We start from the raw sequence: 26217 nt of genomic DNA, 5'->3' as shown, positions 1-26217 counted from the left end.
TATGCATCTTTCGACCGGGCGGTCGATCTGGTCCGGCGGGCCGGGCGTGGGGCTCTGATGGCGAAAGTGGACATTGAGGCCGCGTTTCGGCTGCTGCCGGTCCACCGGGACTGTCATCACCTACTGGGGTGTTTCTTCGAAGGGGCCTACTTCGTGGACTTGTGCCTGCCCATGGGTTGTTCCATTTCGTGCTCCTATTTTGAGAAATTTAGCACTTTTCTCGAATGGGTGGTACGGGTGGAAGCGGGGAATCGTTCTATTGTGCATTATCTGGATGATTTTCTGTGTGTGGGGCCGGCTGATTCCTTGGATTGCCTGCGCCTGCTGCGGACGGTTGAGTGGGTGGCGGGCCACTTCGGGGTTCCGCTGGCGGCGGATAAAACTGAAGGCCCGACCACGTGTCTGAGTTTCCTGGGTCTGGAGATTGACTCTGGGTTGGGCGAATGTCGGCTGCCCCGGGATAAGCTGGACAGGCTTCGAGGGGCGGTGGCTGCTGTGGCCGGGGCGCGCAAGGTTACTCTGCGGCAGCTCCAGTCTTTGATTGGGCTGCTCAATTTTGCGTGTCGGGTCATTCCGATGGGAAGGGTCTTCAGTCGCAGTTTGTCGGCCGCTACCGCGGGGGTTCGGTCCCCGCACCATTTCATACGGGTGTCGGCGGCCATGAGAGCGGATTTGGGCATTTGGGATGCCTTCTTGCGGGACTTTAATGGGACGGTGTTGTTCCGACAGGAGGGCCAGTCGTCGGCCGAGCTTGAGCTTTTCACGGATGCATCGGGCAGCGTGGGCTTTGGGGCATATTTTGGTGGCTACTGGTGTGCGGAGAGGTGGCCGGACTCTTGGGGTTCGAGCCCTCTTATGCGCAACTTGGCTTTCCTTGAGTTGTTCCCGTTGGTCGTTGCGATGGCACTGTGGGGCGACAGGCTGCGCGATCGGAAAGTGGTCTTTTTCTCGGATAACATGGCAGTGGTTCACGCGGTGAATCGTCAGTCTGCGGCCTCGAGGCCGGTGGTTAAGCTGCTTAGGCGACTGGTATTGCTGTGTATGTCTTGGAATGTTGTTTTTCGCGCGCGCCATGTTCCCGGCTATTTGAATGAGGTGGCTGATGCTCTGTCTCGTTTTCAGTGGTCCCGATTCTGGCATCGAAGGAAGGCTTGCCCGGACGAGATTTGGCAGCTGGGAGCATCCTGCTTGGAGGACTTGTGAAGGCTTCTCTGGCACCGGCCACTTGGGCCTCGTACAGTAAGGTTTGGGGCTTGTGGGAGCGGTCGCTGGACGGGTTGGCCATGGACAACGGGGATGCCCTGCGGGATGCTTTCCTGTGGTACACCTGTCAGTTGCTGGCAAAAGGGGCGTCGCCTGCCATGGTAGACAGGTCCATGGCGGCGATGGCATTTTGGTTTAGGTGGCACGGGAAGGAGGATTTTACCAAGACCTTTGTCATCAGGCAAGCCCTGAAGGGTTATCGCAAGGGACGCAGGTCGCCGGATACCAGGCGCCCGGTGTCGGTTCGGCTACTGGGGGATTTGGTGGGCTTATTGCCTGAGATCTGTTTCGATGGGTTCCAGGCTTCGCTGTTCAAGGTGGCGTTTAATTTGGCGTTTTTTGGGGCATTCCGAATTGGGGAATTGGTGAGCGCTAATAAGATGGTGCAGGGGGGCTTGCAATTTTCGGGGGTTCGTGTCGTGTATGGGAAGGTGGTGGTGCACCGTGGCAGTTCCAAAACGGACGTCCGCGGCGTGGGCCGGGACGTGGCGCTGGGGGCCTTGCCGGGCTCGGCTTTGTGCCCGTTGGCTGCTACGGCAGAGTACCTGGCGCGGAGGCCAGCGATGGGGGGCTCCTTGTTGGTGCATGCCGACGGAACGTCCCTCTCTCGGTTCCAGTTCACGAAAGTTTTTCGGTTGGGCTTGGGCAAGTTAGGGCTTCGTGCTGAACGATTTGGAACGCACTCGTTCCGTATTGGGGCGGCCACGGAGGCGGCTCGGTTGGGGTTGGGGGACGAGGTGGTGAAGCGGATCGGGAGGTGGGAATCGGTAAGATTCCGTTCCTATGTCTGGTTGGGTCTGTTGGAGTAATGGACTTGGGGACCGTTTCATGCAAAAAAAAAAAAAAAGAAAATTGGGAATAATAGACTTGTAACTGGCTGTACTGAAATGGTTCACTGTGTTGTTTGGGCTGGGGCGGGGGTCTCTGTCGGGCTTCCCTCATCATTTGTTTTTTCCCCCCCAGGGCGTGAGGCATGGATCGTGGGCCATTCGTTTGTCTTCTGGGCCGGGAGGAGGGCCGCAGCTCGAGCGCAAGGCCAGCAGCTGGGTTTTCCGAGAGGCCAGTTGGCAGTTCGCTGGTTTGGGTATCGGGGTTTTTGCTGGGGGGATGTTTGTGGTAAACTGTTTGGGATGCTGGCAGCGGGATGCACGCCAGACTTACTGGTCCTACATATTGGGGGTAATGACCTGGGCCTTACGCCGCAACGCCGGCTGGTGAAGTGGATGAAGCAGGACATCAATAAGTTGAGGGGCCTGCTTCCAGGGGTCATGTTGGTCTGGTCGGAGATTGTCCCGAGGCGCCGGTGGCGGCACGCTCGGGATCCGGTGGCTATGGATAGGTGCAGGAAGAAAGTGAATAGCTTGATGGCAAGCTTTGTCCGGAAGGTAGGGGGTGTGGTGGTAAGGCACCTTGAGCTGGAGGAAGGGTTGCCGGGATACTACCGCTCGGACGGTGTTCACCTCTCGGATGTGGGTTTGGACCTGCTCAACTTGGGTTGGCAGGATGGTATACGGATGGCTCTGTTTCTTCGGGGTGGCGGAGCTCAGACAGCTTAAGGGGTCAAGGTCTGAGCTTGTGGCGGGACGGGGAGCTGAAGGAGAGGAAATAGGCTCCCCTGGATGAACGTGAGGTGGAATAAACAGATTGTGGTCATCGGTGGTTGAGAGGTTTGGAGTCCTGGAGGTGGCTCAGAACCTGGTGGGGCAGGGGTATCCGGGTATACCCCTGCCGTGGTTAATGGATGGTTGGCACTTTGGAATGTTGGTGTATGTTATAAATATGTATATGTGTTATTATATGGGGTTCATTGCCTTTTGTATGGTAGCCGAAGGAACAGGATGCGAGGGGGCGGAGTATGGGGGGCAATGACCCATGTTTATCTGTTAATTTATTATCGTTATTATTATTATTATTATTATTATTATTATTATTATTAATATTATTATTAATTATTGGTTAATAAAGCTGTGGACAAATTTCCCCATATTACTTAGTGTCTGTGTGTTATTGGGTTAGGATATGGGGGTGGTTTGTCCTGGATTCCGACTGCCCAAATGGCGACTATACACCTGTCATGTAGCCCCATGTAGCTAGAGCGCAGCTAAGCAGAAAAAGGCCTTGACAGGGGTTAGGAGGCGGGCTTAGGAGGAAGTAAGCAAGGGTTGGAATTATGGGTAAGTGGGATTGGCTATTTAAATGAGCAGCCATTTTAGGTGAGTCATTCTAACTTTCTACCTGGTTGAGTTTGTCCCACCCACCCTCCCTTTGTTTGTTATGTGTTTATTTAACCCGTTTCTTTCACAGCGGCAGGACGGGGAGCTGAAGGAGAGGAAATAGGCTCCCCTGGATGAACGTGAGGTGGAATAAACAGATTGTGGTCATCGGTGGTTGAGAGGTTTGGAGTCCTGGAGGTGGCTCAGAACCTGGTGGGGCAGGGGTATCCGGGTATACCCCTGCCGTGGTTAATGGATGGTTGGCACTTTGGAATGTTGGTGTATGTTATAAATATGTATATGTGTTATTATATGGGGGTCATTGCCTTTTGTATGGTAGCCGAAGGAACAGGATGCGAGGGGGCGGAGTATGGGGGGCAATGACCCATGTTTATCTGTTAATTTATTATCGTTATTATTATTATTATTATTATTATTATTAATATTATTATTAATTATTGGTTAATAAAGCTGTGGACAAATTTCCCCATATTACTTAGTGTCTGTGTGTTATTGGGTTAGGATATGGGGGTGGTTTGTCCTGGATTCCGACTGCCCAAATGGCGACTATACACCTGTCATGTAGCCCCATGTAGCTAGAGCGCAGCTAAGCGGAAAAAGGCCTTGACAGGGGTTAGGAGGCGGGCTTAGGAGGAAGTAAGCAAGGGTTGGAATTATGGGTAAGTGGGATTGGCTATTTAAATGAGCAGCCATTTTAGGTGAGTCATTCTAACTTTCTACCTGGTTGAGTTTGTCCCACCCACCCTCCCTTTGTTTGTTATGTGTTTATTTAACCCGTTTCTTTCACAGCGGCAGGACGGGGAGCTGAAGGAGAGGAAATAGGCTCCCCTGGATGAACGTGAGGTGGAATAAACAGATTGTGGTCATCGGTGGTTGAGAGGTTTGGAGTCCTGGAGGTGGCTCAGAACCTGGTGGGGCAGGGGTATCCGGGTATACCCCTGCCGTGGTTAATGGATGGTTGGCACTTTGGAATGTTGGTGTATGTTATAAATATGTATATGTGTTATTATATGGGGGTCATTGCCTTTTGTATGGTAGCCGAAGGAACAGGATGCGAGGGGGCGGAGTATGGGGGGCAATGACCCATGTTTATCTGTTAATTTATTATCGTTATTATTATTATTATTATTATTATTATTAATATTATTATTAATTATTGGTTAATAAAGCTGTGGACAAATTTCCCCATATTACTTAGTGTCTGTGTGTTATTGGGTTAGGATATGGGGGTGGTTTGTCCTGGATTCCGACTGCCCAAATGGCGACTATACACCTGTCATGACAGATAACGGTGTTACAATGTCACTATTGATAAATTTAAAAAATATATATTTTGAAACAGTAATATCCTACTTGTACTTATATTATTATTATTTTATTATTTATATAGCGCCATCAGATTCCGTAGCACTGTACAATGGGGATTAGCCCTATAACTTGCAAACAAATGCAAAAAAGCATGTAGACACTGGGTGTTTTTAAACTCAGGACAAAATTTTGAATCTATTTAGCAATTTTTTTCATTAGCTTTTGTAGATGAGTAAAAGATTTTTCAAGTAAAAGTCAATTATTTTTTAATTTTTCACCATATTTTATAATTTTTTAAAGTAAATTATATGACATAATACAAATAATGGAATGTAAAGAAAGCCCTTCTTGTTCTGAAAAAAACCCCCAATATATATTTTGTATGGAACTAGTAAATGAGAGAGAGGAAAATTACAGCTAAACACAAACACCACAAAAGCCCTGGTCCTTAACGTACAACATGGTCAAATGATGTGATTTACTTAAAGGGGAACTTCTCAGAAATTTGCACCATGAAATAAAACACTGAAAATGAAGCATTACGGATTATAAAATAACATCATAATCCAGTTTAGAAAAAGCAAAGTCAGTGCAATTAGGGAAAATTATTAATAGACACAGAACATGTTAGCACAATATAAATGCTAATAATAATAATAATAATTTCTCTATGCTGACAGAGCTTATAAAAATGATTAATAGGGAAGATGGAGGCATCAAAAGCATATTTTTCAGATTTCACAAATGCATATTTGTTAAATATAGGGATAAGTAAACATAATATAAAAAATCCTAGGAAATCAGTTTGCGGTCATTGGATTAGAATTGGATTGAGAACCTTAGAACTTCCCATACCTATTATTTCCGACTTGATCCCTGCCTATAATACTTTAATTGCTTCGAGTACTGGTTTTTTTAACAACTTTTCACAGATTTCTCTTCTAGAACTTTGAATATGTCCTCTAGTGACTGGTGCACGCACTGCACAAACTGCCCAACATCACGATCTGTGTATGCCCCAATGTTAAAAACCATCGAGTCATTGTGCATGCTGTATGCAATCCCAAATCCATCTTCTACTGTTGGTGCAAAACCCAAAAGATGGATAGCTGGACTGGTGAGAGTAGAGGTGGAGAGGACATTGTAGTTAATCTGATCATAGGCAGGATCTTGATAGAACTCTGGGAGGGTCAGTCCGTTCCTTTCTCTTAGGCATTTCATGGCATAAAGGTGGCGATCATACCCCTGCCCTGTAGGAGGAGAGACAAAAAAATAACCCAGAGAAGATTCATGCAAAACTGTTAAAAATAAATCTCATTCACGGTCTTCTTGAACTAACTGGGTTACGGTATTTCTTTGGTGCGACCTTCAGTCACATGCCAAATCTGTAGTTTTATAATACTGATCTGTATTCCCAGTGCCAGAGTATTAATGTCCTTACTTAGTTTCTGGGCCACCCACGCCTGCATTTGCAAAACGAAGAAAAACAAAAATAAATAATTTACTCACAAACTATAGCACTAAATTAGGGAGTTTTCTACTAAACCGCTGAAAGATCAAACATTTAAAAAAAGTAATTTTCTTAATTTTGGTCTTTCGGTTGTTTAGTAAAATAGTGTAATTAATTATTAGGAGGGCGCTATTAAAAAAAAAAAAAAACAACTAAATAAAAATATATTGTGATTCCCTCTACAATACATATTGTGCCTTTATTATCATTATAAAGATATAATATAGATAGTAAATAAGTCACTAATGTGGTACCCTTAATTATGGAATTCCCACTTAATGATACCAAATTAGGGAGCCATCTACTAAAAAGATGACAGCACTATTTTGCTCTTCCAATTGCTTAGTAGACATGTCTCTAATTTGCTATCTTTATTAAAACAAATAGATCCAAAATAATTTGTTTTCATTTGTTCCAAATGTGTGCGTTACCGTCAAATTTCATTCAGAATAAATGCATTGTCTACTATTTATATCTCCTTAAAGGGTTCACATGCTAGAGGGACCCGTCCAGGGCCTTTTGCTTAACTGAATCTGTTATCGGATTACTGGTTGTACCCCCTCGATGATGGCCCTGATGGGGTACAGGGTTCATAGTAGTTCGGACTATGCAAATAAGCTACTAATAAAATGAAACACATTAGTATGTTAAGTTATTTTTCAAAACATTTGCTGAGAAATGCATTTCCATATGTTGATATTTTCCTAGCATCTCAGTTTTTTTTTTCCCCCTGCAGAATCCTATACTTTGCTCAACTATTTTGAGTCTTACCCATTGAAGCCTCCTGGATGAGTTGGTTGTGGTATTTTGAACATTCTTGCAGCATTCTACGGAGCTCAGCCACACTGTGTTTTGAAAGATTTCTTACAAAAGCCTCAGAACATTTCTTGGTATAAACAGAGGCCGATCGTATGACCTCGGTGCGGCCATGTTTGAAAGCTGCTGTACTGCAGGCCTCATATGTGGTCCTGGTGTGTCCGTATTGTCTGAAGAATGTCATCTGAAAGGAAAGCTGGGCTACAGCATCTGGGCTGATCTTATGGGTCTGCAAGAACTCTTTCCCACCTCTTCTGTACTCCAGGGGTAAAATGTTGAATGAGCTCATAGTTGCATCAAACTTTTTTTTGGCGGTTGCGATTGCAGATTTCAAAGAGTCATCAAGGTGAAAAACAAGTTTCTGTATAACTTGGCTGGAATCTACTTTAGCTGGGAGAGTTTGAGGAGATATTGCTGGTTTCTGCGTGCTATCCCTGAACACCTCATTCTGGAACCGTATGACAGTTATTCCATCTCCCCATGAGTGCTCAAAGTTCACAGCCGCTGTCCCATCTTGCGTCATGATAATGCTGAGGGACTTGTCGTACCACCGGTTCATACCTGATCCATGGAGCATATTGTGGGACAAGTGGATATCATCCTTAATGGGAAAGTCATCAAGACACAAGCAAAACACAGCACAATCCACTTTTTTCAGGGCCTCTTCATTTCCTTTTTCAAGAAGCTTCTGTCTTAAAACAGCCCATGTATTTCTTTCTTCACTTGTGAGATATCCCACAGGAAACTCCGGAGCAGGGGTGGCATCCGATAGGATATACTGCAAGTGGGCCTGAATTTCTGAAGCCTTCACTATGTTCCCATCTTTGTCAATGACATCGAACACATAAAAATTCCCATTCCTTAACACCAACAGGTGCTTTCCGCTTTCATCTGCCACCAGTTCATCACGGTTAAGTTTCGGCAGACGAGTGGAGTTAAAGAGCCAAACAAATGGTGACATATCCATAGGGTAAGCATTCGCCATGTGTGCTGGACACCCAGGCAACAACGATGGCACAAACCTGATACATTTCTTAAACCCCTGTGTGTCACGTTTGTCTGGATTAATGTGTAAAATCTCAGGTTCAAGGTAACCTGCTTGAACAGTCTTCAGGAATCGCATGGCAGACACCACCATGTTAGTGGATCTGATCAGCTGGTTATTATATTCTGGCCGAGGGTCAGGGGTGAAGGACATGAAGGGATTACAGTTCAGCACAATGGGATCACGAGCACATAGATACATATCAAGCCAGTAATCTGTAAAAATGAGAAATCAATAATTAATATACTTGGGTAATCAAATACAGCTATCCTCAAATAATTAATAAATCTTAATTTGTACCGAGAAAAAGCTTTAGATCTGAATTATCTAAAAATCAGAGTTCACTGTAGCCAAGACAGATCTACACTAAAGTAAGGGTCAACTATGGGGTAAAATTACCTTTTATGTTTAATTAATTAATTACACAGATAAGTGTTAACCCAATTCATAAAATGATGTTTTCTTTAAAATTTATTGTAAATAATTAGTAAATTACATCACAATCTAGTTCAGTCCTGGCACAGCAAGGAGGGAAAACAGGAATATATATATTTTTTTGTTTCTTCTCCTCTCTGTATGCTTTATCTATGCTGAGTGACCGATGTAAATAGCGAAGCTTATAACAATGATGGACAAGGACCTAGGATGGAGGCACTCAGAGCTAAACACAACATTGTGGGGGGGAAAAGGATAATTAAACAAGAAGTTATAATATGTATGCAGTTGCTTGGAGTGTCTTCTTGCATAGTTTGCATTTGTAAAATTTGAATGAAGTGGTCTAGGTGCAATGGTCCTGACCTTGTAACCCTGCAATGTAAAACATTGCAGTGTTTAACCACTTAACAACCACATAATGGTCTATGGCAATGTTTGATTGAAGGGTTAAATGCTCCTAGTGGCTGGTGTCCTGGCAGCCACTGGAGGCACTAGCATTGCAATGACGGAGTTTCACTCTGTCATGTAATGTTTGATGTCCATGAAGACACTGAACGTCATCAAATGCATTCAGTGTTTCCCTGTGCAAAGCATTGGATTGGACAATAAGCCAAGAAGGGACAACTCCAGGATGACGTCACAGAAGGAGATGCTAGCTGCAACACCAAGTAGGTCTCTGAGCGTGATAAAAGATAAGCAAAACATTTTAATCACTATTTTTTAACAGGACACAAGAAAGGGCTGTGGTGTCTGATTCTAAATAGGGATTAGGACATTATGGTTGAACGATAAAAACCCAAGGGCAGAGTACAGAATATTTGATACAGTCCTAACCTCAACATCTGAGGAAAGGGATTTAGGGGTCATTATTTCTGATGACTTAAAGGTAGGCAGACAATGTAATAGAGCAGCAGGAAATGCTAGCAGAATGAAGCCCATGGAACAACGCAGTAAGAGGAGTGGGCCTTGACAGAGCCAGGAAGTGGGCAGGTGCTAGTGTTTGGGGGTTGGATTAGTTTAATGGAGCTTGGGGGCGGAGACAGGGAGTATAAAGAGCAGCCATTTTAGATTAGGGGCCATTTTAACCAGAGCCTTTCTTACCTGTAAATTGTGTCAGGTCGGCGAGGTTCTTTTTCTTTGTCGTTTCTGCAGGATTATGGCGTCGCTAGATGAGATCCTGGATGGTGTTCGGGCAGCGGTGAAGGACAGAGGACTGGATTGGCTTCATCAGCAGTTGGGGACTGCCGGGCCTGCTCCTGCGGTACCGGCCCGTCGACCGGCAAGGAGGACGAGACCGCCTCAGCGTTTGAGCCCGGGCGCTGGGCCTGCAGCGCGGCGGAGGAGGAGCCCTTCAGCGGGAAGTGGGGTGACCGACGGTCCGGGTGAGCCCCGGTCGACAGAGCCAGGCAGGCGCACGGCTCGCTCCGGTGGGCGCGGCAGCGGCCTGGCGAGGACGGCCGCACAGCGCATGGTGGCGGAGGGATCTAAGCCACGCGGTTCCGCGGCTGGCAGGAGGAACGGTCCGGGAGGATCTCGGAAGACGGCCGGGACGGAGGCCAGGCCGGCTGGGAGTCATGTGAGCGGCGGCACGAGGCGGACACGTCCCGGTGAGTCAGCCACTAGTGCGAATGCTGGAGGGCAGGGGTGTGATGGTGATGGCGGATGTATGACGGCCCCTCAAGCTGTGGGGGGAGGCCAGGACGGCAGTGTGAGGGCAGGGACGTCTCAGGCTGAGGCAGGTCAGGGAGACAGATGCAGGGACAAGGGGACCTCACAAGAAGCGAGTGGGTCTGGGCACACGGCAGGCTGCCGGGATAGCGAAGATGAATCTGACATGGGGCAGACGGCCGAGGAGAGGCCAGGCTCGGCACTGACAGTTGAGGGACAGGGTGCTCAGACTGTTAAGCTGGTTAAGGATGTCAGCGGTAGGCGGGAGGGCCCATCTGGCCGCTCCCAGGGTCAGCTTCATGACAGGGAGACCTCAGGGAGTGAGTGGAGAGCAGAACGACGCTTCTCTGGCGTCAGGCGCAGCGTTTCAAAGAGCAGAGCAAGGAGTTCAGGGAGCAGGGAAAGATCACCTGCGCGGAGCGGGTGCAGCTTAGCAGGCTCATGTTGCAGGAGGCGTGATTCCAGGGATAGCAGGAGGAGGAGTCAGCGGAGAAGATCGGGTTCGCCGGGAGAGAGGCTCAGTGATCGGTGGAGGGGATCATCTCGTGAGGGCAGTCGCCCTGCGAGACGCTGCGTTGCTGAGGAGGATTGGGAGGAACGTAGGGAGGAAAGGCGGGTGAGGAAGGTTCAGGACAGACTACCCAGATTTCCTTCTCCCTACAGGTCTCGGAGCAATACCCCTACGGTCTCGAGGCGAGTCCAGGCGGATGGGAGTCGGCGACAACGGGATTCTCCGGTGCCTGAAAAGGTGGACGGAAGGACGGCGCCTCTGCAGCCAGCTACGGCCAGAGGTTCGAGTGGTGAGTTCTTACACACACGACACCCAGGACAGTTGTTAAATGATTTAAGAACATTTTTAGATTCGTGGTCTGGGAAAGAGGGGTCGCCTGCGCAGTTCGGGAAGGTGTGGGCACGAGAGAGTAGTCGGGACATAGCTACAGGGCTCGGGGTTACACAGCTGTCCGCGCACGGCGGAGGTGAGTCGGGAGCGGGGGCTGATTTGTCTGGGTTGGAAGGAGGGGGCGAAGAGCGGGAGGTAGGTGATGTCCCGGATGCGGCGCGGCAGAATGTGCACGTGTCCTTCGCGGGCCCCCTCGGATGTCATTTAAAAGTGGAAGTGAAGGAGAAGATTTGGAAAGGTGAGTTTGTGGAGATATTTTCCCTCCTTCCCCTAGAGGAGTTCTTAGACTTGAAGGAGGAGGATAAGAAGGATGCTAAAAAGGAGGAAGAGGAGAAAAGGCGAAGGTATCGCAAGATACCTAAGACCTTTGGGAATTGGTTGAGGGCCTTCTGCATTCTAGCTAGTGTAATCGGGGAGAAGGCGCCGGGGCGTTGCTCAGAACTATTTTGTTATTTGGACGGGATAGGTGACGCGTACCGAAACTACGGAGGTTTGGCTTGGTGGAGGTACGACGAACAATTTCGTCAGCGGCTGGCAGCGAATGCGAACATGCGGTGGGACCAAATGGACCTGCCGTTATGGATGCGCCTTATGATGGCCCAGAAGGCGGCGCCCTTTCCTGGGGCAGCCGGCACGGCCTCAGGGGCCGGGTCGGCTGGGCAAAAGAAAGGTTTCTGTTGGATGTTCAACGAAGGACATTGCAAATAGGGAAATAATTGCAGGTTCCGGCACGAATGCTCAGGCTGCGGGGGGTCCCACGGTGTCAACCGTTGTTTCAAAAAGGGTAAGTCTGGCGGGGGAAGCGGGCCCGCAGGGGCGGCAGCCACCGCAGCTCCCGTTGGGAGCGTCTCCGGTGAAAATAGACGCGATGTTGCCTTGGCTAAGGCGATACGTTAACAGGGAAGATGCTATTTTCTTGTGGCGGGGTTTTCGGGAAGGGTTCTTTATTCCCTACGTAGTTAGGGGACCTGGTGCGTTATGTGGGAATCTTAAGTCAGTGCGGGAACACCCAGAGGTTGTGAGGGACAAGCTAAGTAAGGAAGTGCAACTGGGGAGGATGGCAGGGCCGTTCTCGGCACCGCCATTGCCCGATTTGCGAATATCCCCGTTGGGCGTGGTCCCCAAGAAGGAGGCAGGCAAATTCAGGTTGATTCACCATTTATCGTACCCGAAAGGGGCTTCGGTGAATGATGACATCGACACGGCTCTTAGCTCCGTCTCTTATACGTCATTTGACAAGGCAGTCGAGTTGGTTCGGAGGCTGGGGCAGGGTGCACTGATGGCAAAGGTAGATGTGGAAGCAGCATTTCGACTGCTCCCGATACACCCGGACTGCCATCATCTGCTCGGTTGCTGTTTTGAAGGGGAATATTTTGTTGATCTGTGCCTGCCTATGGGCTGTTCGATCTCGTGCGCCTATTTCGAGAAGTTTAGTACCTTTTTGGAGTGGGTTGTGCGGACGGAATCGGCAGAGGGTGCGGTGGTGCATTACCTAGATGATTTTCTTTGCGTGGGCCCGCGGGATTCGGACCGCTGTAAACAGATATTGGACGTGTTTCAGTGGGTGGCGCATAAGGTAGGGGTTCCCCTGGCGGAGGACAAGACGGTGGGGCCTACGACGTGCCTTAGTTTTTTGGGCTTAGAAATTGACTCCTGTAAATGGGAATGCAGGTTACCGGGGGACAAATTGTCACGGCTGCGGGAGCTGGTGGCCACGGTAGGGAGGGCCAAGAAAGTGACACTGCGAGGGCTCCAATCGCTGGTGGGGAGCCTTAATTTCGCGTGCCGGGTCATACCCATGGGGAGGGTTTTCTGTAGGCGCCTCGCGCAAGCTACGAGTAAGGTGCGTCTGCCGTCGCATTACATTAGGGTTTCGGCGGATATGAAGGCAGATTTAATGGTGTGGGACCGGTTCTTGCAGGATTTTAATGGAACGGTGATTTTTCGAGAGCCGGCGGCATCAGGGGAGGTTGTTGGTCTATACACCGACGCTTCTGGTAGCGTAGGCTTTGGGGCTTACCTGGGGGGTCACTGGTGCGCTGAGCCATGGCCGGAGGCCTGGAGGCAAAGCTCGCTGATTAAAAATCTAGCGTTTCTGGAGCTATTCCCGGTGGTGGTAGCGGTGAGTTTGTGGGGGCGGGTGTTGTCCAACAAGCATATTATATTTCACTCAGATAACATGGCGGTAGTACAGGCGATCAATAGTTTGTCGGCGTCGTCCCCCCCTGTTTTGTGTTTGCTGCGGCGTTTTGTCCTTCTTTGTATGTCTTTTAATTTGGTGTTTAGGGCTAGGCACATCCCTGGTATGTTGAATGTGGTAGCTGATGCGCTTTCTCGTTTTCAGTGGGAACGATTTCGGGAAGCGGCGCCGGAAGCTTTGGCACAGGGGCAGGCTTGCCCTGGCGAGATGTGGCAGCTCGGGACCGCATGCTTGGGGAGTGTATAAAGAATTCTCTTGCGCCGAGCACTTGGTCAGGCTATGTCAAGGTTTGGAAAGAATGGGACGAGGCGGTACAGCAGGTAGGGGGTGACAGTTCGCAAGGGCAGAGGGTGGATGTGCTGTTGTGGGTACTGTGTCGCTTGTTTGCTAAACAAGCGTCGCCGGCCGTGATAGATAGGTGCATGTCCGCCATGGCGTTTTTGTTCAAGTTCAACGGGTGGGAGGACATTACGAAGAATTTTCTAATACGCCAGGCTTTGAAGGGCTTTAAGAAGGGTAAGAAGCTCGCGGACCCGAGGCGACCGGTGTCGTTTTCGGTTTTGCAAAACCTGTTAAGTGTGTTGATTGATTTGTGTAATTCCCCTTTCGAAGTGACACTATTTTCCGGGGCGTTTGTCTGGGCGTTTTTTGGGGCTTTTCGCATTAGTGAGCTGGTGAGTGCCAACAAGTTGGGGAACGGCGGTTTGATGTTCAAGGACGTGGTCGTGGGTATGGATCAGGTGCAGATATGGCTGCGCCGGTCTAAAACGGACGTGTACGGCAAGGGACGTGCGGTGGTACTGTATGAGTTGCCAGGATCAGAGGCTTGCCCGGTGGCTTGTGGCAAAGGGTACTGTGAGGTGCGGCCAGAAGGTAAGAGTTGTTTCTTTTTACACGCCGATGGTTCAGCGTTGTCGAGATTTCAGTTTCTGCGGATTTTTCGAATGGGTCTGCAGAGAATGGGCTTAGAGCCGAGTCAATTTGGGACGCACTCCTTTCGCATTGGGGCAGCGACAGAAGCTGCGCGTTTAGGTCTGGGGGACGAGAAGATCAAGCAAATTGGGAGGTGGGAGTCCGTGCGATTCCGCTCGTATGTAAGGCCTGATAAGTTGGTGTAATGGCTAGGGTGCAAGTATCTGGGGATGGGGACTTTGCCCTTTTTCTGCCACTAACTTTGTCTCTTTTCAGGTTTGAAAGTTTGGTTGCTGGGCCACTCGTATGTGTACTGGGCTGAGAAGAGGGCCGCAGTTCGCAGAAGCGGATCACAGCTGGGCTTTCCTTTGGAACGAGTGACTCTATGTTGGTTTGGTTTCAGGGGAGCAAGTTGGCAGAGTTTGTGTAATTTCTTGTTTCAGAAAGTGGTTGGTGGGTCGGTCCCGGATGTGGTATTGATTCATGGAGGAGGGAACGACTTAGGTGGGATTCCGCAAAGGGAATTGGTGAGAAGGATGAAAAGGGATGTAGATCGGCTGAGGGAGCTGGTTCCTGGCGTGGTGGTGGTGTGGTCTGAAATGGTTCCGCGATTTGCGTGGCGGCACGCCAGGGACCCGGCTGCAATAGCTCGATCGAGGGGTAAGGTTAATAAGATTATGTCAGTTTTTATTAGACGTTCTGGGGGCGTAGTGGTGCGTCACAGAGAGTTGGAGGGCATGTTACCTGGGTATTTCAGGAGGGACGGTGTACACCTGTCAGACGTGGGGAACGATTTGTTGAACCTTGGGTTCCATGAAGGTATTGAGCAGGCCCTGTTTAGGTGTGGTGGGGGTCGCACATGCGCTTAAGGAGGTCAAGCCATGTGCTGTGGCGGAACAGGGCATAGTAGAAATTGGAATTTGGCGTAGAGTTTGGACTGGACAGGCCGAGGTGTAGGCCTGATGGAATTAAGGACTGGTTGGTTCTAGCTCTTCGGTGGCGACGAACCTGTGGGTGTAGGGGTGTCTGAGGTACACCCCTACAGTTAACAATATGATGTGGGGCCTCTTTGGTAGGCCGTGTTTCAAGTGAATTGTTATTTGTTATATATTGTTCAATTGGTAGGGTCATTGTCAGGGGTACTGTGTGGGGGGTATAGTAATTTTATGTATAGTTGGACAATGACCCTAAATTATGTTAATTTATGATAATTTAATTAATAATTTAATTAATAAAAGCTGTGGACTTTATACTCCAACAGAACTAACTGTGTCCGTGTCTTATTCAGTTTAAGGTTATAGTGCATGACTAATATCGTCTGTACAAAGGTTTATATAAAAGTTTTAGCACATGCCGAATAACGTCTGTGCAAATGTCATGAAGCCCATGGAACAACGCAGTAAGAGGAGTGGGCCTTGACAGAGCCAGGAAGTGGGCAGGTGCTAGTGTTTGGGGGTTGGATTAGTTTAATGGAGCTTGGGGGCGGAGACAGGGAGTATAAAGAGCAGCCATTTTAGATTAGGGGCCATTTTAACCAGAGCCTTTCTTACCTGTAAATTGTCCCACCCACCCTCCCTTGGTTTAGCAGTTCCGTTTCAGTCACAGCGGCGGAACAGGGCATAGTAGAAATTGGAATTTGGCGTAGAGTTTGGACTGGACAGGCCGAGGTGTAGGCCTGATGGAATTAAGGACTGGTTGGTTCTAGCTCTTCGGTGGCGACGAACCTGTGGGTGTAGGGGTGTCTGAGGTACACCCCTACAGTTAACAATATGATGTGGGGCCTCTTTGGTAGGCCGTGTTTCAAGTGAATTGTTATTTGTTATATATTGTTCAATTGGTAGGGTCATTGTCAGGGGTACTGTGTGGGGGGTATAGTAATTTTATGTATAGTTGGACAATGACCCTAAATTATGTTAATTTATGATAATTTAATTAATAATTTAATTAATAAAAGCTGTGGACTTTATACTCCAACAGAACTAACTGTGTCCGTGTCTTATTCAGTTTAAGGTTATAGTGCATGACTAATATCGTCTGTACAAAGGTTTATATAAAAGTTTTAGCACATGCCGAATAACGTCTGTGCAAATGTCATGCTTGGTTGTATAGGGAGAGGTATTAGCAGTAGAAAGAGGGAAGTGCTCATGCCATTGTACAGAACACTGGTGAGACCTCACTTGGAGTACTGTACACAGTACTGGAGACCATATCTTCAGAAGGATATTGATACCTTAAAGAGAGTTCAAAGAAGGGCTACTAAACTGGTTCATGGATTGCAGGATAAAACTTACCAGGAAAGGTTAAAGGATCTTAACATGTATAGCTTGGAGGAAAGACGAGACAGGGGGGATATGATAGAAACATTTAAATATATAAAGGGAATCGACACAGAGGAGACTATATTTAAAAGAAGAGAAACTACCACAACAAGAGGACATAGTCTTAAATTAGAGGGGCAAAAGTTTAAAAAATAATATCCGGAAGCATTACTTTACTGAGAGGGTAGTGGATGCATGGAATAGCCTTCCAGCTGAAGTGGTAGAGGTTAACACAGTAAATGAGTTTAAGCATGCATGGGATAGACATAAGTCTATCCTAACTATAAGATAAGGCCAGGGACTAAGGAAAGTATTTAGAAAATTGAGCAGACCTGATGGGCCGAATGGTTCTTATTTGCCGTCACATTCTATGTTTCTATGTAATACATCTTTGCTATAGTTCCATTAATGCTGAATTTTTCTTTGTGCAGTTCGGAATCCTCCTGAATCTTATTCATACCATAAACATAACTCGTGTGTTCATTCTGTTTGTCTTGCAACACCAGTTCCTCGTGAAGTTGCTTTCCGATCCCATTCTGGAAGCTCTTTGCCAGCTGCTCAGTCTTCCTAGAACATTAACAGAACAATTCTAGGTGTTGTCAAGATATTTTGAAGAAGAATCACAGATTCACCCCATTAGATCGAGGCTCACAGCACACAGTCACACACTGTTGGACTATAAGGTAAGTACCTGAATTGTTCAGCATCCAGAAGAGGTGTCTGTGCGTTCAAGTATCTTTTTATAGAATCTTCAAGTTTTGGAATGGGTAACCTGCAAACCAAGACACAGTGGTTATATTTAATTTATGGCATATATAGGCTGACAGTAAAGAACGATAAATCAAACATTAGGTTGACTGTAAGATGATTCAGCCTGTATCGCGATTGAATGTCTAGCAAGATGCTGCAGAAGCAAGCGGCTAGGAGAAGGGAACAAGAGAACTCCTTACATACTGACCGTTGTGTAACAGAGTGCATTTTATATTTTCAGGGAGATTTTCAAGACAAGAACACTAGAACAGATGCCATTCTGGGGCAAAGCGCTAAATATGGAGCAGTTACCATGGAAACCAATAGAATTTCTCTCAACTTTGAGTACTCTGCACCTGAAATAGTGCCTTGATAAATCGTCACTTTTATCTTCTAATTTCAATTTTTTTTTTTTTTTTTTTGAAAACTCAGGTATATAATCCTAAATTAAGCAGCTTTTTGAGGAGCTGACTAAGAATTCCTAAACTATTTTTTTTCTTGCCATGTACTCTATGGGAATCTGACCTTTTTTTTCGCATAATGACGTTTAAAAAATAAATTGATTTTGTTTTTAAAACTAAAAAGCAAGGTCTTCTGAAATTAACAAGGTATTGTGTTTTTCTTTTTTTACTGTAATTCACAGAAAAAGCACTGATAAAAAAAATGTAAGCTTGATGTTTAACGCAGTGAGTGCAAAAATAAAAAAAAAATTTCAGTACATGTGTGACATGGCTTAGCAGCTAAGGGGTTAAACATTCCTCTCACCATGAGCGAATTACGTTTCTATTCTGCAATAGTAAATATGTGCTGATATCAGAAACATATTAACGGAACTTGCCAAGCACCATAACCACTAAAGCATGCTGTATTAGTTATGGAGCAAGAGGTGCCTTGTCACCCCAAAATGGAAGTAGTCAAACCATTTGCTTGCAGTGACGTTCTGTGATATGCCAGTCACTGTATCTGCCACTGCTTTAAGATCTCTTCACTGAGCTCAGCTTGGCAATGCAGGGCTTAGCTTAATACCTGAGACCGGCGTCTGGTAAAACCTAGGTAAGAAATCAAATCATTGATTTGTGTGCTAGGGCACTCCTAGCACCATAACAACTTCAGAAATTATGTGCTTCCATATATGACTTGGTCTCCGGGATCTATGGATACTCTAGAACAGGGTTCTCCAAATTCTGATGTTGCTGAACTCCCATGATTCTCTGGCTATCTATTTCATTCAAAGAGTCATGGAAGTTGTAGGTCCGCAGCATCTGGAGGGCCTGAGATTGGAGAACTCTGGACTAGAGGCAGGAATTGAGTGCCACTTCAGAGGTCTCTGAGTGCTCAAAGTGGCGTCTGTGTCGTAAGTTATCATGACTGGTTGGGGCCCTGGTAAAGTTATCTTTTCTTAGTAAGTGTCTCACATAAATTTTCTTGTTTTTTTTATTACGTGCGATGCATATGCTATGGAATTTGTCCCTGTCCCCCTTAGTCCTGCAATGTAAAACATTGCAGTTTTAGAGAAACTTCAGTGTTTACATTGCGGTACTCAGACTGCCTCTAGTCGCTGTGTACCAGAGAGCCACTAGAGACGCTTCCGGGAGTTTCAGGGAGTTTGACTCTGTGAAACGACACTGGACGTCCTCACTCTTTGCATTCAGGCAATGCTTTATTGTGGGGGAAGGCCTAATGTGCGCCTGGTGCTTGCTGCGCATCCGCATTAGGTCCCCCAATCAGATAACATTGGAGGAAGCGGATCATGACCCAGCGCCAAAGAGGGAGGGCAGTTTGCATTCCTAACACTATAATTTTCCTTTAAGAAAACTGACCTGTTTTTTCTAGTTTAAAGATTTTGCAGATTGGCACCGGTTAGCTTATGGACAGTTTTATGTCAATAATTCCCAGATTTTACTAGTAACATGACGTAAAGTCATGATTTTATTAAAGACACGGAGGCGAGTATTATGCATAACTCTTTCTTTATTTCCTCAGCAGCAAAGATAGAGGAATATAAATATTATCAAAAAATGAAAGAAAAAACTGTACAGGCATAACAGGTAGCCAATCACATAATAGAGGAAGTAGCTATATAAGTCCTGTGTCTCCCACAATCCCCCTCTTTCTTGCGAAACCGAAGACCAGGTAAGATAAAACGATGTCCCACTTGATCCAAACAGGAAACGGGAAACAAAACGATAACTTCAAGCTAAAAAAAGATAGAGAAATATGGTAATTTCCAAACTCAAAACTGTAGACTTACCAAACATAACCGTGAGGAGTTCTACATGAAACAGGATTCTGGAATAGAAAAATATATAAGATTAGAAACCAATATAAAACTGCCAAAATCATCTAAGCATGATAAAATTACACGATACTGAAACATGAACTCAATACAGACCTAATTGACAACATACCTGTATAGCATCGAAGCATCTCCTATCCCAAATCCACACCGGGAGGGTGGGAGGGAATAATACTCGCCTCCGTGTCTTTAATAAAATCATGACTTTACGTCATGTTACTAGTAAAATCTGGGAATTTTATTAAAGACACGGAGGCTCATATTATGCAAGTTCAAAGCTGTGCTATCACTTGAGATGCGATGTGTTCAATTGGTCTGAAATAGAAGTCTCTGAAGGTCGATTCTCGGGACCAGTCCGCTGCGCGCATGATGTCTTCCAGACGGCAACCAACTGTGGATGCCTTCGAGGCCATAGCACCTCGTACAGAATGAGGCGTAAAGATAGACGTGTCTATACCCGCTAGGGATAGAAGCCAACGAATCCAACGCGCTAGCGTCGGTGTCGATACTGGGCGATGAGGAGCCTTAAACGAAATGAATAGGGGATGTCGGTCAGATGAACGCAACGGTCGCGTAGCCTCTAGATAGGCCTTCAAACAATCCACCGGACAGAGTGCCGGACATAACGAGAATCTAGGATATACGAAGGATTTGGATGCCGACTTAGTTCTCCTAGATATGTTGAAAGGAACGCCTTCAGGAGTAAACACAAAGGCACCCCAATCAAGAGCCCTGACATCGGAGACTCTCTTACAAGAGACCAGGCAAAACAGCATAACCATCTTGGAGGATAGTTGTTTAAGAGTCAAGTCATGGTTAGGATACCACTCCGACAGAAACCGCAACATTATGTTGACGTCCCAAAAGGCAGAAAACCGCGACCTAGGTGGACGGACGAAGCGAATACCCTTGAGAAGACGGCATACAAAAGGATGTTTGCCGACGGGTAAACCTTCCAAACCTCCGTGACCGGCAGATATGGCCAAGCGAAAAACATTGATAGTCCTGTACGCCTTGCCTGAGTCGAACAGGGCTGTGAGAAACCCCAGGATCAAATGGAGAGGGGCAGATACGGGATCCACTGCCCGTTCCATGCACCAATCAGACCAAGACTTCCATGCAGCTCGGTAAGCTGATCGCGTGCCCGGAGCCCAGGCGTTATCGAGGAGCAAGAGAGTTGACTGTGGAATGTCAGGGACAAGCCAGCGTCCCCTGAAAGGAACCATGCTACTAGGGGCAGCTGGTGTTGCAGCACCAATTCGTGTGAGTTCCCATCCGGATCCAGAAGGAGGTTCTGGAAGTTCGGTAACAGACGAGGGAAGTCTATGGACAACTCCATCAAACGAGGGAACCACGGACGGGATCTCCACAGAGGGGTGATCAGAGCTAGACAACAGTCGTGACGAACCAGCTTCGAGATCGTACGAGCAATCATGTTGAATGGAGGAAAGGCATACAGGTGGCCCGGAGGCCATTCCTGAAGAAAGGCATCCGTCGCCACAGCCGCCGGGTCCGGTCTCCAACTGTAGAACTTCGGCAACTGAGTGTTCAGTCGAGAGGCGAACAGGTCCATCTCGAACCGTCCCCACAGCCTGGTTAGGCCTTGGAAGACCGAGGCGTGCAATCGCCAGTCTCCCGAGTCTCTCAAATGCCTGGAGTTCCAATCCGCACCGGAATTGTCCAGACCCGGAATATGTTCCGCCGTCCCCGAAACGTTGTTGAGAAGGCAGAATTGCCAAAAGTCCTTCGCCAGTAGAGCCAACATCTTGGACTTGGTGCCGCCCAGGTGAATTATGTATCGGACCGCCGATACGTTGTCCAACTTGAGGAGAACACAACAGTTCGCCCTTCCAGGGGTAAGGCTGCGAATCGCAAAGGCTCCCTCCAGAAGTTCTAGGCAGTTGATGTGTAACGACTTCTCTGCGTCGGACCATCTGCCCCCCGTGGAAATGTTGCCACAACGAGCCCCCCAGCCGTGCAAGCTGGCATCTGATTCTATGATCACGTCCGGAACGGAACCGAAAATCGCCCTTCCGTTCCAGGCTTCCATGTGTGCCAACCACCATACCAGCTCGTCTCTGGATTCCTCGTCCAAACAAATTCGGGATTCGTACGATTGACCCGAACGTAGGTGTGACCCCTTGAGCCGCTGGAGAGCCCGGTAATGCAAAGGGCCTGGGAATATCGCCTGAATGGAGGAGGCCAGTAGACCGATAATCCTTGCCAGCTGCCGGACCGACAAGTCCGAAGCACGAAGAGCCCGACGAAGCTCCTTCTGGATGGCTTTTATCTTGGACTCCGGCAAGTACAGGAACTGCCGTACGGAATCCACCTGGAACCCCAAAAACTCCATAGACTGGGCGGGTTTCAGGACCAACTTGTCCCAGTTGACCAGAAAACCTAGGTTCTGTAAGAGGTTGACCGTCCAGTCTAAATGCAACCTCAGGCATTCCAACGATTGGGACATGATTAGGATGTCGTCCAGGTAAATAATCAGTCGAACCCCTCGGGTACGGAGGAACGACACCACCGGCTTCATTACCTTGGTGAAACACCAAGGGGCCGAGGAGAGACCGAACGGCAGGCATGTAAAACGCCAACGCCGTCCGTGCCAGGTGAAGTGCAAGTAGTCCCTGGATTCTACTGCGATTGGAACCGTGAAGTACGCATCCTTCAGGTCCAACTTGGCCATCCAATCCGACTGTCTCAGAAGGTCTCTGAGACAATGAATGCCTTCCATCTGGAAATGCTGGTAGCGTAGGAAGGCGTTGAGAGGGCGAAGATTTATCACTGGGCGGACACCGCCCCCTTTCTTGGGTACAAGGAAGAGATTGCTCGTAAAGCCTGGAGTGGCGAACGGCAATTCTTCGATGGCGCCCTTCGAGAACATCTCCGCGACTTCCGCGGAGATCATCGCGTCTTGCTCCTGTGGGAGAGACAATTCCCTGGGGTATACGTTTGAACAGGCAGGGAAACAAAATCTAGGTGGTAACCCTTTACGCACTGCAGAACCCAAGCATCTGAGGTTATAACTGCCCACTTTGGGTAGAATAAGGCCAGCCTCCCCGCCACCCGAACCTGATCGAGAAGGGAAGAAGGGGTACTCACCATAAGGGCGTCTGCCCGAAGACCCACCACGGGGGTATCTGGAGCCCCACGATCTCCCTCTAGCCGGGAAGAAGGGAGGCGTTTTCGGATCCTGGAACCCTCGAGAGGGGAAAAAGGAACCTCTGGTGGCACGGAATGAGCCTCGGAAACCACGGCCGGGTGGACGGTTCCTGCTACGCCCGGCCCCACCGAAAACCTTGGGCGCGAAGACGCGCTTCATATTTGGCTGCGCCTTGTCGATAGCCGTAAAGGTTTTAACATAGGACCCCATGTCCTTCACAAAGGATGTGCCGAACAACATCCCCTCATCGGCTGAGTCAGGCTCAGCTACGGTCATAGCGGCCAGTTTAGGGTCTATTTTCAAAAGAATAGCCTTGCGTCTCTCGGAGGACATAGCCGTGTTAGCATTCCCCACAAGGCAGATAGCTCGCTGGACCCACCCTATGGCCACATCTACATCCAGAACTGAGTCACCATTACGAGCGGCGTCAAGAAGCTCGTAGAGCTTAGACAGGGGGCCCAGCGTATCTAGAATTTTATCTTGGCACCCTTTCAGGGAGTGATCAAGACCCTTTTTAGGCTTCCACCCAGACTTATTCAGAAACTGGGCGATTTGAGGGTCAACGTCTGGGGTTTTACAGGCAGCGCCAGGGAGGGAAGGTCGTGGGCATTCGGCGCGCAATTTATTGCGGCCTTCCTTGGACAGAGGTGTGCGAATCCGTTTAGCCACATATTGGGCGATATGGTCCGGAGGGACCCATTCAGCAGACCTCGGGTGACGTAGGTCGTCCGGGTCGAACAGGGGGTTACCCTGTGGGTCTAAAAGCCCCTTATTATCATCCCCAGTGGGGTCTGGTACTTTTCCTCGTGGGTTGGCAGAGGACCCAGTAGGGGTTACACCCGTAGGGGGTTGATCCTCGTCTGACTCGCCCTCAACATAGGAGTCATACTCCATGATATCGGAATCATCTTCCACACTCCGGTCGGTATCCGACCCATTATCCAGGGCTCTAGCCCGTTTCCATAACCTAGCCTTTTTAGCCCGGCCAGGGGCTCTTGTGCGCGTGGGGTGCGCGCTATCCGCGACCGCCAGAGGCGTGTCAGTCATGGCAGGCAAGGCCTGCATCGAGGAGTGGGAGCCGATATGGCGAGATTTTGCCTTAGCCTTACGGGCACCCGGCACAGTTTGGGCAGGGGAAGGGGACCCCACACCCATGGGAGGCAAAAATACAGAATGAAGTGACTGGGTGAAGGAGGACGAAACAGCCCCCATAGCGGAGGCAATAGCCTTCTGAAGGGAGGACGCCATGGTGGCCTCCAATAAGGCCTGGAACTCCTGAGAGGCCATAGCGCCCTCAGGGGTGTCTTTCGGGAAATCCCCAGAGGGGTCAGTAGGCCCATCCTTATGATCCTGCATAATGGCGGTAGTCACTAAGGGTAAAACTGCACTAAGGAAAACCTAAAGAAAATTACCAGACAAGGGTTGAGTAACCCAGCAGAACAGCAAACGGATTATAACTCGATCGTTGGTGTAGCAGGGGAACCCGAGAAACAGGGACCGACCGCACGGCAGGACAGGGCGACACAAATGACCGCCCAAAATGGCCGCCGCACGTGTCAGAGTGCGCTCGCGGGCCGGTTCCCGGCGGGGGAAGGGGCGCGTGCACCTACCCGCGCGGGCAGCCCGTGAGAGGGGAACGAGCACACTCAGCCGCGGTCGCAGAGAGAGGACCGTCGCGGCAGATTAACCACGCCGAAAAGCGATCAGAGAGAACGGGGGCGGGATGGAGGGGAAAGCACAGCCCGCGATGGCGGGCAAAGTCCCAGGGGAGAACACCCAACTACACCAACGATGTGGTCAAAAACAAACACCAAATACAGAAGTATAATAATATTAAGAGCTATAAGCAACAATTGCAAAATACATGTAAATAACACAACACAAAATGCAATCAGTAGTAGAGCTCAGTAAGGTACTTAGCTGTCTGAGGAAGCAGCAAAGAAAGAGGGGGATTGTGGGAGACACAGGACTTATATAGCTACTTCCTCTATTATGTGATTGGCTACCTGTTATGCCTGTACAGTTTTTTCTTTCATTTTTTGATAATATTTATATTCCTCTATCTTTGCTGCTGAGGAAATAAAGAAAGAGTTATGCATAATATGAGCCTCCGTGTCTTTAATAAAATTATTCAGCATTTGGAAAAAAATAAATGGACGTAATGATTGTTGTAGAGTTAATCCATCACTTAACAATTATCTCCAAACCGATTAAATTATTTATAAAATAAAAGTAAACCTGTAAAGGAAAATATAATGAAGCTAAATCACAAAATGTGACACGTCCACATCAAAATATGCGCACTTATCATTACATTTAATGCAATTATGCAAATAACCCCTTTTGTATTTTTTAACCTGATTTGTTTTTACATCTTTGTTATTTTGTCCACAATGTGCCATCTGGCTATTCGTTCACTACAGGTCGCTGCTTAGTGAATAAAGCAGTTACAAAATAACTGATTGACGACGAATGGAATCACATGTAATTTGTCGCCTCATTCCTCACCTGGGCAGGTGTTCTTGGAAGTACATTGTGGGAATGCTGCTCCTCTGCAGGTATTCTGTGTCAGTGCTTCCTGTGCTGTACGCTCTGAGCAGAGTACAGAATGGGGAGCCAGCAGCACCTCCTCTCCTAAAACAGGACTTGGTCAGTAGGTGAGCCATGAACACTTCTGGATGGAGGAACAATGAGACCTAAATGGTGCATAGAATAAAGAGATATTCCGGGATTGACTGGAACATGACAGGTACTGTGGCTAGAAATTAGATATTCATCACTTACAAGACCAATGTTTTATTTTATTATCATACATGTAAATGCCGGACACGGAACCTGACGTGTAAATCTGGCTTTGATTTTCAGCTGAAGGGGCTTCATGTCTTTGCTTGACCTTAAAGGGACACTATAGTCACCTGAACAACTTTAGCTTAATGAAGCAGTTTTGGTGTAAAGAACATGCCCCTGCAGCCTCACTGCTCAATCCTCTGCCATTTAGGAGTTAAATCCCTTTGTTTATGAACCCTAGTCACACCTCCCTGCATGTGACTTGCACAGCCTTCCATAAACACTTCCTGTAAAAAGAGCCCTATTTAGGCTTTCTTTATTGCAAGTTCTGTTTAATTAAGATTTTCTTATCCTCTGCTATGCTAATAGCTTGCTAGACCCTGCAAGAGCCTCCTGTATGTGATTAAAGTTCAATTTAGAGATTGAGATACAATTATTTAAGGTAAATTATATCTGTTTTAAAGTGAAACCAGTTTGTTTTTTTCATGCAGGCTCTGTCAATCATAGCCAAGGGAGGTGTGGCTATGGCTGCATAAACAGAAACAAAGTGATTTAACTCCTAAATGACAGTGAATTGAGCAGTGAAATTACAGGGGAATGATCTA

The 26217-nt window shown here is 47.8% G+C and overlaps 1 protein-coding gene across 1 annotated transcript; it reads right to left on the bottom strand.

Moving 5' to 3' along the window:
• Positions 1-5710: 5710 nt before the first annotated feature.
• LOC134569031 (carnitine O-palmitoyltransferase 2, mitochondrial-like) lies at positions 5711-25526 on the bottom strand. The gene is made up of 5 exons (XM_063427846.1): positions 25334-25526; positions 17302-17382; positions 17071-17177; positions 7087-8391; positions 5711-6055 (listed from the first exon to the last, which is right to left on the bottom strand). Exons 1-5 carry the CDS (start codon positions 25489-25491, stop codon positions 5721-5723), a joined length of 1986 nt encoding a protein of 661 aa, XP_063283916.1. The 5' UTR covers positions 25492-25526; the 3' UTR covers positions 5711-5720.
• Positions 25527-26217: the final 691 nt, after the last annotated feature.

This window comes from Pelobates fuscus, chromosome 7, assembly GCF_036172605.1.
Source record: "Pelobates fuscus isolate aPelFus1 chromosome 7, aPelFus1.pri, whole genome shotgun sequence".
NCBI classification, from domain to species: domain Eukaryota; kingdom Metazoa; phylum Chordata; class Amphibia; order Anura; family Pelobatidae; genus Pelobates; species Pelobates fuscus.
The sequence above is the reverse complement of the archived record's forward strand: the minus strand, read 5'-3'. Positions and strand labels throughout refer to the sequence as shown.

Coding starts and splice junctions, on each gene's coding strand:
- LOC134569031 (XM_063427846.1), bottom strand. CDS start 25,491: ATGGCTCACCTACTGACCAAGTCCTGTTTTAGGAGAGGAGGTGCTGCT. Junction 17,383..25,333: donor TTCCAAGAACACCTGCCCAG/GTGAGGAATGAG, acceptor CTTGGTTTGCAG/GTTACCCATTCCAAAACTTG. Junction 8,392..17,070: donor ACACACGAGTTATGTTTATG/GTATGAATAAGA, acceptor TCATTTTTACAG/ATTACTGGCTTGATATGTAT.